This window comes from Sapajus apella, unplaced genomic scaffold (genome assembly GCF_009761245.1).
Source record: "Sapajus apella isolate SASKATOON/1434 unplaced genomic scaffold, GSC_monkey_1.0 scaffold15, whole genome shotgun sequence".
Classification (NCBI taxonomy): domain Eukaryota; kingdom Metazoa; phylum Chordata; class Mammalia; order Primates; family Cebidae; genus Sapajus; species Sapajus apella.
In genome coordinates this window covers 2,020,805-2,035,613 of record NW_022436955.1, presented here as the reverse complement: position 1 = coordinate 2,035,613, position 14,809 = coordinate 2,020,805, and the positions used below count along the sequence as shown (strand labels likewise).

Below are 14,809 nucleotides of genomic sequence, written 5' to 3'. Positions count from 1 at the left end.
TTTCTTTCTTTCTTTCTTTCTTTCTTTCTTTCTTTCTTTCTTTCTTTTTTTCTTTCTTTCTTTCTTTCTTCTTTCTTTCTTTCTTTCTTCTTTCTCTCTCTCTCTTTCTCTCTTTCTTTCCCACTGCATTCTCAACCTCCTGGGCTCAAGCAATTCTCCCTTCTCAGCCTCTTAAATAGCTTCGACTATAGGCACATGCCACCACACCCAGCTAATTTTTTATTTTTTGTAGAGATGGGGTCTCAGTATGTCGCCCAAGGTTGGTTTCAAACTCCTGAGCTCAAGCAATCCACCTGCCTCAGCCTCCCAAAGTGCTGGAATTACAGGTGTAAGCTGCCACACCCACCCTGCATTTTCTTTATCTATTTATCTGTTGGTGTACATTTCTATTGTTTCTATCTCTTGGCCATTGTGAATAAGTGTTACAATGAACATGGGAGTGCAAATATCTCCTTGAGATCCCGATTTTGGTTGTTTTGGATAAACACCCAGAAGAGGGATTGCAGGATCATATGGCAGTCCTATTTATAATATTTTGAGAAACCATCATGCTGTTTTCCACAGTGACTATACCCTTTTTCCTATTTCTCTGCATATTCGTCAATGCTTGTCATTTTCTGGGGTTTTTTTTGGATCATGGGTATCTTAATAGGTGTGAGATGGTATCTCATTGTGGTTTTGATTTGCATTTCCCTGATTATATGGTTTGGCTCTATATGCCCGGCCAAATCTTCTGTCAAATTGTACTCCCCATGTGTCAAGGGAGGGACCTGGTGGAAGATGAATGGATCATGGGGGTGGTTTTCCCCATGCTGTTCTCATGGTAGTGAGTGAGTTCTCATGAGGTCGGATGGTTTAAAAGTGTGGCACTGGCCAGGTGCAGTGGCTCATGCATGTAATCCCAGCACTTTGGGAGGCCAAGGCGGGCGGATCATGAGGTCAGGAAATCGAAACCATCCTGGCCAACATGGTGAAACCCCGTCTCTACTAAAAAATACAAAAATTAGCTGGGCATGGTGGTGTGTGCCTGTAGCCCCAGCTCCTTGGGAGGCTGAGGCAGGAGAATTGCTTGAACCTGGGAGGCGGAGGTTGCAGTGAGCCGAGATTGCTCCACTGCACTCCAGCCTGGTGCCTGGCAACAGAGCGAGACTGTCTCAAAAAAAAAAAAAAAAAAAAAAAAAAAAAGCGTGGCACTTCCCTTCTCTCTCTCTCTCTTTCTCCCTCTCTCTCCTGCTGCCATATAAGCTGTGCCTTGCTTCCCCTTTGCCTTCTGCCATGATTATAAGTTTCCTGAGGCCTCCTCAGCCATGTGGAACTGTGAGTCACTGAAACCTCTTTCCTTTATAGACTACCTAGTCTCAGGCAGTCCTTTATAGCAATGTCAAAATGGACTAATACACCAATGATTAGTGATGTCAAGCAGCTTTTCGTATGCCTGCCAGCCATTTGCATGTCTTCTTTGGAGAAATGTCTATTTGAGTTCTTTGCCTATTTTTTTGTTATTAATGTTTGTTTGTTTTGATATTGAGGTGTAGGAGCTTCTTATTTTTTATCAAATATATAATTTTCAAAGATTTTCTCCCATTCTCTAGTTTTCCTTTTCGCTCCACTGTTTCCTTCTACACAGAAGCTTTTTAGATGGAGATAATTCCACTTGTCCAGTTTTTGCTTTTGTTACCTGTGCTTTCAGTGCCATCCACCCACTGTATTATTAGATAATATAATGTGGGCTGGGCACAGTGGCTCATGCCTGTAATCCCAGCACTTTGGGAGGCCAAGGAAGATGGATCACCTGAGGTCAGGAGTTTGAGACCAGCCTGGTCAACGTGGCAAAACCTCATCTCTACTAAAAAATATAAAAATTACCTGGGCATAGTGGTGTGCACCTGTAGCCCCAGCTACTCAGGAGGCTGAGGCAGGAAAGTCACTTGAAGCTGGGATGTGGCAGTTGCAGTGAGCCAAGATCACGCCATTGCACTCCAGCCTGGGTGACAGAGTGAGACTCCATATCGAGAGAGAGAGAGTAAAAAAGATAATATAATGGAAATACCATAGAACATTAGAAAGATAATCATCTACAACCCACCACCCTAGATGGTGTTTTTACTGCCCTGCCTTCTCTATGCCTGGGTTAGGCTCATGGTCTTGTGTGGTTTTAATTGGAGGAGGGATCCAGTTTACAGTGCTGTCTCATTCCATGCACCCTTTTCCATGTTGCTGGGCTGTCTCCTGAATGCTCACTTATGAGGGCTGTTGGGCATTCCTCCAGCTCCACGTGCCGGAATGAACTTAACAAATCCCCTCTTGTTGAGCCCTATCCATAATGGCGCCATGATCACGTGTTTGGTCTTCTCGTCTCTGCCCTTGGGCTCCCTTCTCAGAAGTGACACTCCTGGTCAAGGTGGTGCACATTTCTACACCTCTTCAGGTAAATTTATTGCTGAGTGGTTAGAGCTGCTTTTGGACAACTGGAGCCAGGTCCCTGGGAGAAGGTTGTGCGTACAGCTGCAGGCAGGCTGCCAAGGGCGGGACAGTGCTTTTTAAGCTAAGGGAGGCTGTCAGTGCTGCTTCTGCACTGGCTGGATGGAGAGATGATTCTTTCTTCTTAATTAATTTTTGCTCTCACCCATGAGCTAATGAGTAATTGCTCAGCTGAGGTCAGAAGCCTGTCAGAATGGAGATGGCTGGGTATAGCAAACTGAGGGCGGTAAGGTCTTAACATAGAGAAAAGACATAGAGTTTCACTGAGCCGCAGAGTACAGCTCAAAACTTCATCAGTTTAATTCACTGAATTATGTATAAAGCCCATTAAGTGATCCAGAAATGGCTCCAGTCATAGACATCTGGTCTATTTACCCCGGTTTCCTTTATATGGGCAGGGAAACAGTGCAGGCTGGGCTGGGTAGGGGGTGGCATATTTAGGAGAGGGAGAGGACCAAGATCATGTGGGGCTGGAATCCAAGCCTCTGGCCTTCTGCTTGTGAGCTGGGCCTGTGAGGCTCCTCTTGTCCCTGTCATTCATGCATTCACAAGCATGAACTGAACATCTGTATGTGCCGGGCTCATCCCTGGGGATGCATGAGGGAGAAGCCTGTCAGGGGCCTGCCCTCATGGGGCTGATGTTCTAGAGGGGCTGAGATAGACAGTGAACAAGTAACCAGATAAACAAACAGTGCCAGGTTGGATGTAACTATGAGAAATGGGCAGGAAACTTCTGCCCGAGCCCAGCCCTGAGAGGGGAGAGTTCTGAGGCCTGCCTCTCTGTAGAGGCCGAGGCTGGTGGGGCTGACTGTGAGCAGGGACAGAGTGAACATTGGGAGCAACTGACAAGAACCCCAAAGCCTTGGATTAGCTTAGGCAAGGCCCTCCTTGCAGCTTAAGGCCATGGCTTGGAGTGAATCTCGGAGCACCGCTGTAAGACGTGGCTCTTAACATGCGTCATTTAACCTCCCTAGGCCTCCGTTTTCCCTGTGTAAGACCAGGACAAAAACGCCTCTTAGTTACCAGAATTGTGAGAATTTGACGAGCTACTGCACCCTGCGGTATTCAGCCCAGGGCAGGCACAGGCGCTGCTGGGGGACCGGGAGCTGCCAGCATAGGTCCTCACTCTGGCTTCTTTGGGGCAGCTTGCACTTTCGCGTTTTTGTTGTTGTTGTTGTTGTTGTTTTTTGTTTTTTTGAGACAGAGTTTTGCTCTTGTGGCCCAGGCTGGAGTGCAATGGTGTGGTCTCGGCTCACCGCAACCTCTGCCTCCCTGATTGAAGCAATTCTCCTGCCTCAGCCTCCCAAGTAGCTGGGATTACAGGTACCCGCCACCACGCCTGACTAATTTTTGTATTTTTAGTAGAGATGGGGTTTTACCATGTTGGCCAGGCTGGTCTCAAACTCCTGACCTCAAGTGATCAGCCTCCCAAAGTGCTGGGATTATAGGCATGAGCCACAGTGCCCCACGGCAGTGTGCACTTTCTAGTCTCAGAAGAGTGCCCTGGGCTGGGTCCCAGCAATGAGATTTTTGGCCCTAGTCTTCTTGTGTGTGGCTGTTCTTGTTACTTAGAGTGCAAAAAAGTGAATCCATGAGTTTTGCCATCCTAGGCGAGTTGGCAGAAGGCAACAGGATCATTTCAGAACCTTCTAGAATCAATGTGGATGCCACACATCCCTCCTTCTGTATCCCCCTAGAAACCCTAGTGTTAGAATCCGGAGTCATGGTGGTGAGGCTAGGGAAGAGCATTGGCTGGAACACTGGCAGACTCGGGTTTGGGTCCCAGCAGAGTGTTGCAGCTGCACAGTGATGGCCTCAGTGACCCCCGCTCCCAGCATCCTCTTGCCAGCTCTGTGACTGGCCCTCAGGGGCTGGAGTAGGAACCTCTGCTGATGTAAGCATCTTAGGAAGATGTGCTGACGTCAGCAGGTTTGGGCAGCTCGGGGCTTGGCCCTGGGATGTGCTCTTAGAGAAGAAACCTGAGGGAGGCTCCTCCTCTGACTCTCCAGCTGGGGAAAGTGGGGAATGTGGGGACTGGCTGGAGCTTTCAGCTTCGTTGGGAATTGCAGAGTAATTACTGAAGATCCTTGTCAGGCTTGGTCCCAAGGTAAAGCTCCCTGCCTATGGATTCCATTTCTGATTAAACCTCACAGAAGTAAGGGCCCTGGTAAAAAGTAATCATGGCCTGGCATGGTGGCTCACGCCTGTAATCCCAACACTTTGGGAAGCTGAGGCAAGTGGATCACCTGAGGTCAGATGTTCAACACCAGCCTGGCCAACATGGTGAAACCCTATCTCTACTAAAAATACAAAAATTAGCCGGGCATGGTGGCACGTGCCTGTAATCCCAACTACTGAAGAGGCTGGGGCAGGAGAATTGTTTGAACCCAGGAAGTGGAGGTTGCAGTGAGCTGAGCTTGCGCCACTGCACTCCAGCCTGGGTGACAGAGCGAGACTCCATCTCAAAAAAAAAAAAAAAAAAAAAAGTTATCATGAACTTCCCTTGGGAAACCAAAGTCCCAGGACCTATTTTCTGGAAGTCAGCTGTACCATTTTGCTTTCACAGTGTCAGCTGAAGACCACAGCAAGGCTGCCCTGTGCTCATCAAGGCTGAGGATAGCCTTATTGAGTTTAGCGATTGCAGCCTGACCTTCACAGCAGGGGCCCAGCCTCTAACCATTTTCTAGTCCTACCACTCCCAACTTGCATTTTATTTTCACATCCCCACAGCCAGCCTTCTGCTGATTCAGCTGTGTGTATTACCATGTTATGCCTATTTTTGATTAAACTCAGGTTAAATTCCTTTATTAGTCTATTCTTACATTGTTGTAAAGAACACCTGAGACCGGGTAGTTTCTAAAGAAAAGACAGAGGCCGCGCACGGTGGCTCATGCCTGTTATCCTAGCACTTTAGAAGGCCAAGGCGGGTGGATCATCCGAGGTCGGGAGTTCGAGACTAGCGTGGTTAACATGGTGAAACCCCATCTCTATTAAAAATGCACACAAAAAATTAGCTGCACATGGTGGCATGTGCCTGTAATCCCAGCTACTCGGGAGGCTGAGGCATGAGAATCACTTGACCCTGGGAGGCGGAGGTTGCAGTGAGCCAAGATCACGCCACTGCACACTCCAGCCTGGGTGACAGAGTAAAACTCTGTCTCAAAAAAAAAAAAAAAAAAAGAGAGGTTTAATTGGCTTGTTGTTCCGCAGACTGTATAGGCAGCATGGCAGTATCTACTTCTGGGGAGGCCTCAGGGAGCTTATACTCATGGTGGAGGCAAAAGGAACAGGTTCTCAGATGGCAGCAGCAGGACTGGGGGCGGGGAGGTGCCACATACTTTTAAACAATCAGAATTCACTCACTATACAGTGTTAAGTGGGGATGGTGCTAAACCATTCATGAGAACTCTGCCCCCATGATCCCGTCACCTCCCGCCACATCCCACCTCCAACACTGGGGGTTGCAATTCCACATGAGATTTGGTGGGGCCGCAGAGCCAAAGCAGATCAGGTCCTAAACTCTCAGCTCCATGTTCTTGACTGATCTGATGCTCATCCTGTGAGCTAACACATAAGCTTTCATGTGCTGACATGCATACCCGTGTCCCCAGACTCTAGGTTTCATGTGCTAACACTCAGCCTTCTATGTTTTAAATGCTAATGGAAGTCATTAAGTATGACCATTCTGGTCGGGCGCGGTGGCTCACGCCTGTAATACTAGCACTTTGGGAGGCCGAGGCGGGCGGATCACGAGGTCAGGAGATCAAGATCATCCTGGTTAACATGGTGAAACCCTATCTCTACTAAAAATACAAATAATTCGGTGGGCATGGTGCCACGTGCCTGTAGTCCCAACTTCTCCGGAGGCTGAGGCAGGAGAATTGCTTGAACCCCGGGTGGTGGAGGTCGCAGTGAGCCGAGATCACGCCACTGCACTCCAGCCTGGGGGACAGAGAGAGACTTTGCCTCAAAATAAATAAATAAATAAATAAAAATAAAAAATTAAAAGAATGACCATTCTTCTCCACCAGGACTTAATTCATGGACATATAAAATGTTCTTCCTATTGGTAGATATTGGCTGGCGGGGTCCTCCAGACACAGCCTTTGTGTTTCTACATCAGCTAGTTTGACTCTGTCTTAAACAGGATTCTTTCTCTAAAACTAGAGCTTGCTTTCTTGGTGGTATTAAGGAATTTCTCTCTCTTGGTCTTTTTTCTTCTTTCCCAGGCTTTTGAATGCCCCAGTAAAGCAATTCATTCTCACTTTTGGGACAGAGGGTGGGAGAATGCAGAGTTAACCCTAAGATGCCAAGGTAAAATAGAGTCAAAGGCACCTCTTCTACCAAGTCAGATGCCCAGGCTCCAACCTGCCAACGTCAGGCCAGGGGTGGGTTGGGTGAGAACCTTCTTGCATCTGAAATTCAGGTGGATTTCAGACCTAGACATCATCAGCCAAGACACTAATGGCTCCAAAATGCAGCACTCCATGGCAGACTTGGACTTCCTGACTGATGGAGGACCCCAGGACAATTTAGTCCTCGTTCTTCAGATAGGGAGACCGGAGCTCAGGAGGGAATGGGACTTGCCCAAGGTCCCACTGTGAGCTGGAGACTGGACCCATGGCTTCTCTGATAGCTGAAAAGGTGGTCTGATAGAGTGGAGGGGAATGACGTGGGTGACTTTAGACCCAGAGCTGGAGAGGGGAAGGAAGTTTCAGCTGAGAACTAAGTGATAAGTCTCTCATTTACTTGGGTAGATTTAGTCCCATTTTACAGAGAGGGAAACTAAGGTAACTCAGAGTGTTTTAGCAATTTGCTGAGGTCACACACTGGTAAGAGCCAGGACTGGGGTGCAACACCAAGTCAGTGCTATTACCTTTCTGCCAAGCCATTTAACAGATGGGAAGACTGAGGTCTGGAGAGTGACTATGACCCTCTCCTCTGCCTTTTCCCTCCCTCCAGGCAAACAAGGACCCAGAGGTTCATGCTCTGCCCCCGTCGTCTATCTAGGAGTTGGTTCTATGTGATCTTTAGGGGTCAGAGTCATGTCACTTCTCCCTGGGCCCTCTGTCCTTGCTGAAGGCCCGCTCCACATCTGTGTCTTTACAGGAAGAAGCTGCCCTCTGAGGATGATGACGAAGAGCTCAAGGCATTGTCTCCAGCTGAGTCCCCAGTGGTTGCCTGGTTGGACCCCACCACCACGAAGGACACTGAGTGAGACCCCTCTGGGGTCTCAGAAAGCTGAAAGACTGGGCGGGGGTGGGGGATATGGGGGGCGGTGCTAGTGTTGATGCTTTTAGAACCTTCCACCACAAGGCAGACTTTGCCAGTGACTTCTGAGCAGTAAGTCAGGACCAGCCTCCTTCCCAGCCTGCTTCTGGCTGACCCAGGAGTCCTGTAACATCCAGTGGGCCCAATATCTGGGCCTAGCTGTGTCCACAGCCAGCAGCACTCAGAGAGGGAGGGATCTCTAGGCAGAGGTCCCATTGTGAAGGAGAGGCTGAGGGGAGCCACCAGCAAGGCTCCTGCCACTGAACCCCTGAAAGGTCAGTGGGGACAGAGAGGACCACCAAGATCTCCAGTGGGTTCTGCCCTGGGGAGAAAGAGAAAAAAAAAAAAAAAGATTCCCTGGCCTTACCTAGCTCCACTAGATCAGAACCACAGACAGTGGCCTGGGGAGTCCACATTTCCCACACTCCCCAGGGCATGTGGTGCAGCTGGCCTGCAGGACAATGTTTACAAACCACTATGATGACGCCAGGCACAGTGGCTCATGCCTGTAATCCCAGCACTTTGGGAGGCTGAGGCGGGCGGATCACCTGATGTCAGGAGTTCAAGACTAGCCTGACCAATATGGTGAAACCCCGTCTCTACTAAAAATACAAAAATTAGCTGGGCATAGTGGCGCATGCCTGTAATCCCTGCTTCTCGGGAAGCTGAGACAGGAGAATCGCTTGAACCCGGGAGGCGGAGGTTGCAGTGAGCTGAGATCGCACCTTTGTACTCTAGCCTGGGCGACAAGAGCTCCATCTTAAAAAAAAAAAAAAAAAAAAAAAAAAGGAAAAAACCACTGTGGTGGCATTGGGACCTGGGTCTCTGAGATCAAACTGTCCCTAGGGCTGGGCCAATGAGAGGTATCTTCCCGAAGGATTTGAGAAGCCCTGGTGGGGTGGTGAGTGCCCCAGCCCTGGGCTATGCCTGGAGTCCCCATCACAGCCCTTGGCTGTGACTCCTGGATGAGCCAGGAGTAGGCATTCCTTCCTCCTTCCAGTCTTTCTTTTTCTATCCACAATCTTATGCAGTTTATGCTTAACAGAACTGTGGAAAGTTAGGAAAGATAAGGAAGCAAGAAGAAGCCCCGACCTCACCCTCAGTCCAGTTGCCCACCATAGCACTCAGTGGACTCATATTTTATGAGGTAGGGCAGGAGTAGGGGCAGGGTTTAATATGAGAAATGAAGGCAGAAATGAGGTATAATGATAAAACCTATCCTTGAAGACTCAAGGAGGTCAACTTGAAGACCGGTGTATTGGCTAGGCAGGCAGGCTGCTGTAACAAATGGACCCCAAAGGCTCAGTGGCTTTGACCCCAAAGGAACACGATGTGTCATATGCCATCATTGTCTCACTAGTTGCATGAGTCAGGTCAACCGATGGCTCTGCTCCATGCAATCATTTAGGGACCCAGATGACAGCGGTCTGCCACTTTCTCCATGTGGCTTCCCAGATTCCACTGGTCGCCACCAGAAAGGGAGAACTCCAGGCCTGTCTTCAGCCAGGAGGCTCCAGTTGCATGTATTTTGTCTGAGAGCTCACATTCAATAGTGAGAGCCTGGCACGTGATCCCTGGCTGGGTGGCTACATCCCAGTGAGTGTGCGCCACGGGAGAGAATGTGTGGGGGGGCAGCTCAAGTCCCTGCCACACCTGTATGCCAGCTCTCATTAGAAGCCCCACACTTGGCCGGGCATGGTGGCTCACACCTGGAATCCCAGCACTTTGGAAGGCCGAGGCTGGTGGATTGCCTTAGGTCAGGAGTTCGAGACCAGCCTGGCCAACATGACGAAACCCTGTCTCTACTAAAAATACAAAACTTAGCCGGGCGTGGTGGTACACGCCTGTAATCCCAGCTACTTGGGAGATTGAGGCAGGAGAATTGCTTGAACCCAGGAGGCGAAGGTTGAATGACCTGAGATCGTGCGGCTGCACTTCAGCCTGGGTGAAAAGAGTGAAACTCAGCCTGGCTTCCTCAGTTGAGCTCAAAAAGAGTAGTTGACTGCAGTTCCTGTGTCTTAATATATGAAAAAAAAAAAAGTTAAAAAAGATATTCAGCTCAGCAAGATGATCTCAGTGAGGCCACTCAGAGGAAAGAAAGCGCATTCACAGGCCTGCCTCTGTGCACCCAGGGCACACGCCCACGCTGAGTTGAATGCTAGGCAGGCTCATTCATTCTCTGACTCTCTGTTTCTCTCTCTCGCTCTCTCACTGACAGTGCAGAAACTTTAATTCCTGTAAGCTAAAGGAATATAGAATGTATCTGCACTGCTTTTCCCACCAGCAGTTTCCTAAGCCTAAAAAAGTAGGCCTGCTTCCTCTGTGTTCTGCTCTTGGACACGTATCTCACATGAACCCCGCACTGGGACAAACGCCCAATTTTGCTGAACTCTAAACTGAGTTCTAAGAGTTTCCTGCTAAACTACAAGTAGAATCACGCTTTTTTCAGAACTGCCTATCTGAATCAGCCTACGTGGTACATTTTCTAAAAGCTGGGCCAGAACACCTGGGCATTATTCTTGGACTGAATTTCCTCCTAGGAGATTACAGTAGGCCTATGATTTCTGATGTCAGGAGACGGGGGCAGGACTTACCTCCTTCAGGCTCTGTCAGAAGGTGGGACACAGATGCTGCACAGCTCTGGCCTAGGGGCTCAGGGGTCCCTCCCAGCTCAGCCTGCTCAGCTTTGGGTGGTGTTCCCACAGCAGCCAGGACCGTGCGGTCTCCACAGCCAGCACGAGTAGCGCCATCATCAACGACCGGCTCCAGGAGCTGGTGAAGCTCTTCAAGGAGCGGACAGAGAAGGTGAAGGAGAAACTCATCGACCCTGACGTTACCTCTGATGAGGAGAGCCCCAAACCCTGTGAGTCTGGAGCTGGAGGGGGCCTATCTGGCCAGGATGGGGTGGGGCCTCCAAAGTCCCCTGTCAACTCACAGCGAGGGTGCCCCAAGGAAGTGGTTGAGGTCCATGAGAGAAGCCCAGATCCCCAGTCTCTGGATTTGGGGTCCATATGAACAGGTTGAGATATGTACCCAAGAGTGGGAAGAAGATCAAAGTTCTGACCAACAATCCAGTTGCACTCAGCCCTATCTCCCATGGGACAGGTGCCTTCACTGACACTTCTGTCCCTTTCCTACTGGTAGAAAAGGTGGTGCCACCCCAAAATGTATCTTATAGTCTTACACTCAGATTGTGTGCACAGCCTATTCTGGAACTAGGCAGTCTTATGTTTCAGAGACCTCAGTGCCTCGAAAGTTCTTATTGAGGCTGTTCGAGTGTTTCTTTTCTTTCAAGGCATCAGGAGGAAATAAGAAAAATGATCTCTTATCAGGAGATTTTTTTAGATCTTTCCCGAGGCAGGCTGTATCTTGGAAATCACAGTGCCCACAGCAGACCATGCAGAGCCTGATGTCACAGTCTTGAAGCTAGAAAACATAGCTGTATTGAACCTATGAGAGCCAATCCCTGGGTCACCAAAAGTATCATCATAGATGCACAAGGAGGCTGTGATACCATCTGGTCTCTGTTTTTTGAGATGAAGGAGCTGAGATAGCCTCTCAGAAACCTGGAGCAACACTTCCTTGATTTTGTTAGGCCCTTTGGCATTCCATCTATGGGTACTGGGAACACTGGGTTCAAAATGCCCCCATTCTATCAGAAGGAACCAAGGGGGCCTAAGCACAGACACACAAACAGACACCGAAACATCCAACTGGCCCAGAAAAAACTTGTTTGGGGCAGCTTCGGAGAAGCAGTTCCAGATTGGTAGTTGGTAAGAGTTTCTGGGTGGGCACCCAGGCTGCTGTTGAGGAGGGAGTTGCAGAGTTCACTCCAGGAAAGTGCCTTGGCTTCTGCACACAGAGCTTCCAGCAGTTTATATAATGGTGCCAGCATCCTCTCAGCTCTGGATCCAGGGTCTGCAATTGGGACCCTTCTCTCTGCATCTTCTATATGGGCCTCAGGGCTGGTTCTGATGGTCACCAATGTTATCCCACAGCCCCAGCCAAGAAAGCCCCAGAGCCAGCTCCAGACACGAAGCCTGCGGAAGCCAAGCCAGTGGAAGAGGAGCACTATTGCAACATGCTCTGCTGCAAGTTCAAACGCTGCCGCTGGAAGAAGTACCAGTTTCCCCAGAGCATTGACCCACTGACCAGTGAGTCCTGGGGCATGGGTGTTCCCACCGTGTGACACGAGAGGGCAGGAGAGTGGGAGCAAGGTGGGGAGAAGGTCAGGGGATTTGAGAGGTGGGATGGGAGGTCACAGACAACTTGGGTTCATGATCTTTTATACTTTTCAAAACCATTCCACACTTTCTTGCCTGATTCTGAAAACAAACCTAGCCTGGCCAACATGGCGAAACCCCATCTCTATTAAAGACACAAAAATTAGCTGGGTGTGATGGTGCACACCTGCAATCCCAGGAGGTGGAGATTGCACTGAGCTGAGATCGTGCTACCACGCTCCAACCTAGGTGACGGAGTGAGACTCTGTCTTAAAAACAACAAAAGTCCCTGGAAGAGAAACATAAGATCACTTCCATCTTACAGATGAGGAAACTGAGGCGCAGAGAAGTCAGCCAGGCTAACAATGCAACTAGTTAGTGCAGACCCAGGACTCCTGACTCTTGGCCAAGTCCTTTTTTCACTCTGGTCATGCTGGCTTTTTTCCTGGAGCTCCTGCTCTGAGCAGAAAAAGGGCGGGAGTTCTTCCAATATCACAGTGAATCACTCTCGCTTCCCTGTAAGCCCACTCCATATTCTTCAGAAATAACACCACTTCATATGTGCATAGCACTTTAGAGTTTGCAAAGGTCTTCCTGCCTTTCTTATCTGACCTTTTCCTGTGTTTTCGCAGAAGAGGACAGGACAGGTGCCAGAGACAAACTTTCTCAAGGTCACACATTTCGGGGACCAGGACTTCAACCCTGGTGTCCACTGGGTTTCTCAAATAACCTGGTAGCCTGGCAGGCACACACCTGTCATCCCAGCACTGAGAGAAGCCACAGTGAAAGAACTGTTTGAGCCCTGGAATTCAAGATCGGCCTGGGCAACATAATGAGAACTCACCTCTGCAAAAATAAAAATAAATAAATAAATAAATAACCAGGTGATCTGGAATGCCCATCCATCCATCCATCCATCCGTGCATTCACCTGTCTGTCTATCTATCTTTCCATCCTCCATGCATTATTTACTATTTTGTATTTACTAAGGCAGGAAATACATTTTAGGAAAAAATTAAAGAAGAATGAAAGCAAATGGGTTTTCTAGTTGGCTATTATCTTATAATGACAGCATATTCTCTCCTGAGAGTACTCTGATTTATTAGGGCTTAGCAGTGATTTATTTCTTTTTATGTTTTATTTTTCAAGTACTGACTGCCAGTTAAGCAGTGATTTATTTTTAAAGCAGATTTTTTTTTTTTTTTTTTTTTAAGTAGAGAATGGTCTTGCTATGTTGCCCAGGCTGGTCTTAAACTCCTGGACTTAAGGAATCCTCCCACTTGGGCCTCCCAAAGCACTGGGATTACAGGAATGAGCCACTGTGCCTGGCTCCTAAACTCCTTAAGCAGACACACACACACACACACACACACACACACACTCTCTCTCTCTCTCTCTCTCTCTCTCTCTCTCTCTCTTACAAAAGTGCCACATGTAGTAGTTGAAGGAAAGTGCAGAAATGTAGAAAGAACAAAGCCCCCAGCCTGATCCCACTGGTGAAGAGCCTTGCCTGGCTGATGCTCTAGCATCCCCGCCTGTCTTCCCCGCAGACCTCATGTACATCCTATGGCTGTTCTTCGTGGTGATGGCCTGGAACTGGAACTGTTGGCTGATTCCTGTGCGCTGGGCCTTCCCCTACCAGACCCCAGGCAACATCCACCTCTGGCTGCTGACGGATTACCTATGCGACCTCATCTACTTCCTGGACATCACTGTGTTCCAGATACGCCTGCAGTTTGTCAGAGGCGGGGACATCATTGTGAGTCACCGGCAGCTGGTGGTGGGGTGACCACGGGCAGATCTCCCAGCCAGAGCCTTCAGGGCACTGACTCCTGATGCTGTCATAGATGACAAAATCAATGAATAAGGAAATCTCAAGAACGGCTGCTGCGCTTGCTCAACAGCATGATTGGTTATTTTTCATGCCTTTGATATGTTCAAACTGCACACATTAGATATTGCTCATAGGTGGAGAAGTGGTCCAGAGAGTGGTCCTTAGTGAGACGCAGCTGGTTTGAATCCCACCTCCACCATAACTAGCTGAATTGCCTCTTTGAAACTCTGTTTCCTCATCTGTAGAATGGGGATAATAATAGCTTCCACCTCCTAGCATTGCCATGAGGATTGGTTGAAACGATGCCTGCAGGGCATTCAGCACAGGTAACTGCTGGCAATCGGCTTCGCCCAGGGATCTTGCAAAGAATACACTGATGCTCTCTTACTTGAGCCAGTGAGACCCTGGCCTCTGGTCCAGCCCCCACCCCCCAACTCCTTACCAGGGAGGAAACTGAGGCCCTGACTGTGACTTCTCAGTAACAGGAGGCACAGTCACTGTCTCCCAGTGTGGGTCACTTTCCAAAATTCCACCCCTGCAGTGCCTGTTTTGCTGTGTGCAGACAAGTTGAGGTTTTGCCTCTAAACAATTTAGAGTAAGGAGATTTCCTTGAAGAACCTCTTTTCTGGCCTGATCAGAGTGGTTATCAGTTCCTTAGTAAACAGATGTGCAAATGGTCCAGGTGAGACCAATGGACAGAGACAATGAGCTTAATATCCTCGTTTTCCACCCAATCAATCAGAATCTAGCTGGGTGACTGGAACAAATCCCTCCTCCCCGGTGGGTGGACTTCTCCACTTGTAAAACTCAAGGCTTTCACCAAGGCTCCGATGGTCCTCAGGGTTGTTACGCTCATTTGAGTGGGGGTTCTTGGGGGAATTTCACAATTGCTCCCCACAGGGTCAGGGATTAAGCTCATTACTCCCTTTCTTTCAGACGGACAAAAAGGACATGCGGAATAACTACCTGAAATCTCACCGCTTCAAGGTGTGTGCTGGGA

At 48.9% G+C, this 14,809-nt stretch overlaps 1 protein-coding gene across 3 annotated transcripts in view; it reads left to right on the top strand.

Annotated features, from left to right (window-relative positions):
* Positions 1 to 14,809, top strand: part of CNGB1 (cyclic nucleotide gated channel subunit beta 1) — a 92,012-nt gene that overhangs the window by 43,521 nt on the left and 33,682 nt on the right. For 2 of the 3 annotated variants that reach the window (XM_032284045.1, XM_032284043.1), the window contains 5 exons: positions 7,591 to 7,695; positions 10,458 to 10,615; positions 11,751 to 11,906; positions 13,526 to 13,734; positions 14,746 to 14,796. In XM_032284045.1, coding sequence (XP_032139936.1) covers positions 7,591 to 7,695; positions 10,458 to 10,615; positions 11,751 to 11,906; positions 13,526 to 13,734; positions 14,746 to 14,796 — 679 coding nt within the window. The remainder of the gene's footprint in view (positions 1 to 7,590; positions 7,696 to 10,457; positions 10,616 to 11,750; positions 11,907 to 13,525; positions 13,735 to 14,745; positions 14,797 to 14,809) is intronic. The other variant, XM_032284042.1, reaches the window with a different exon arrangement.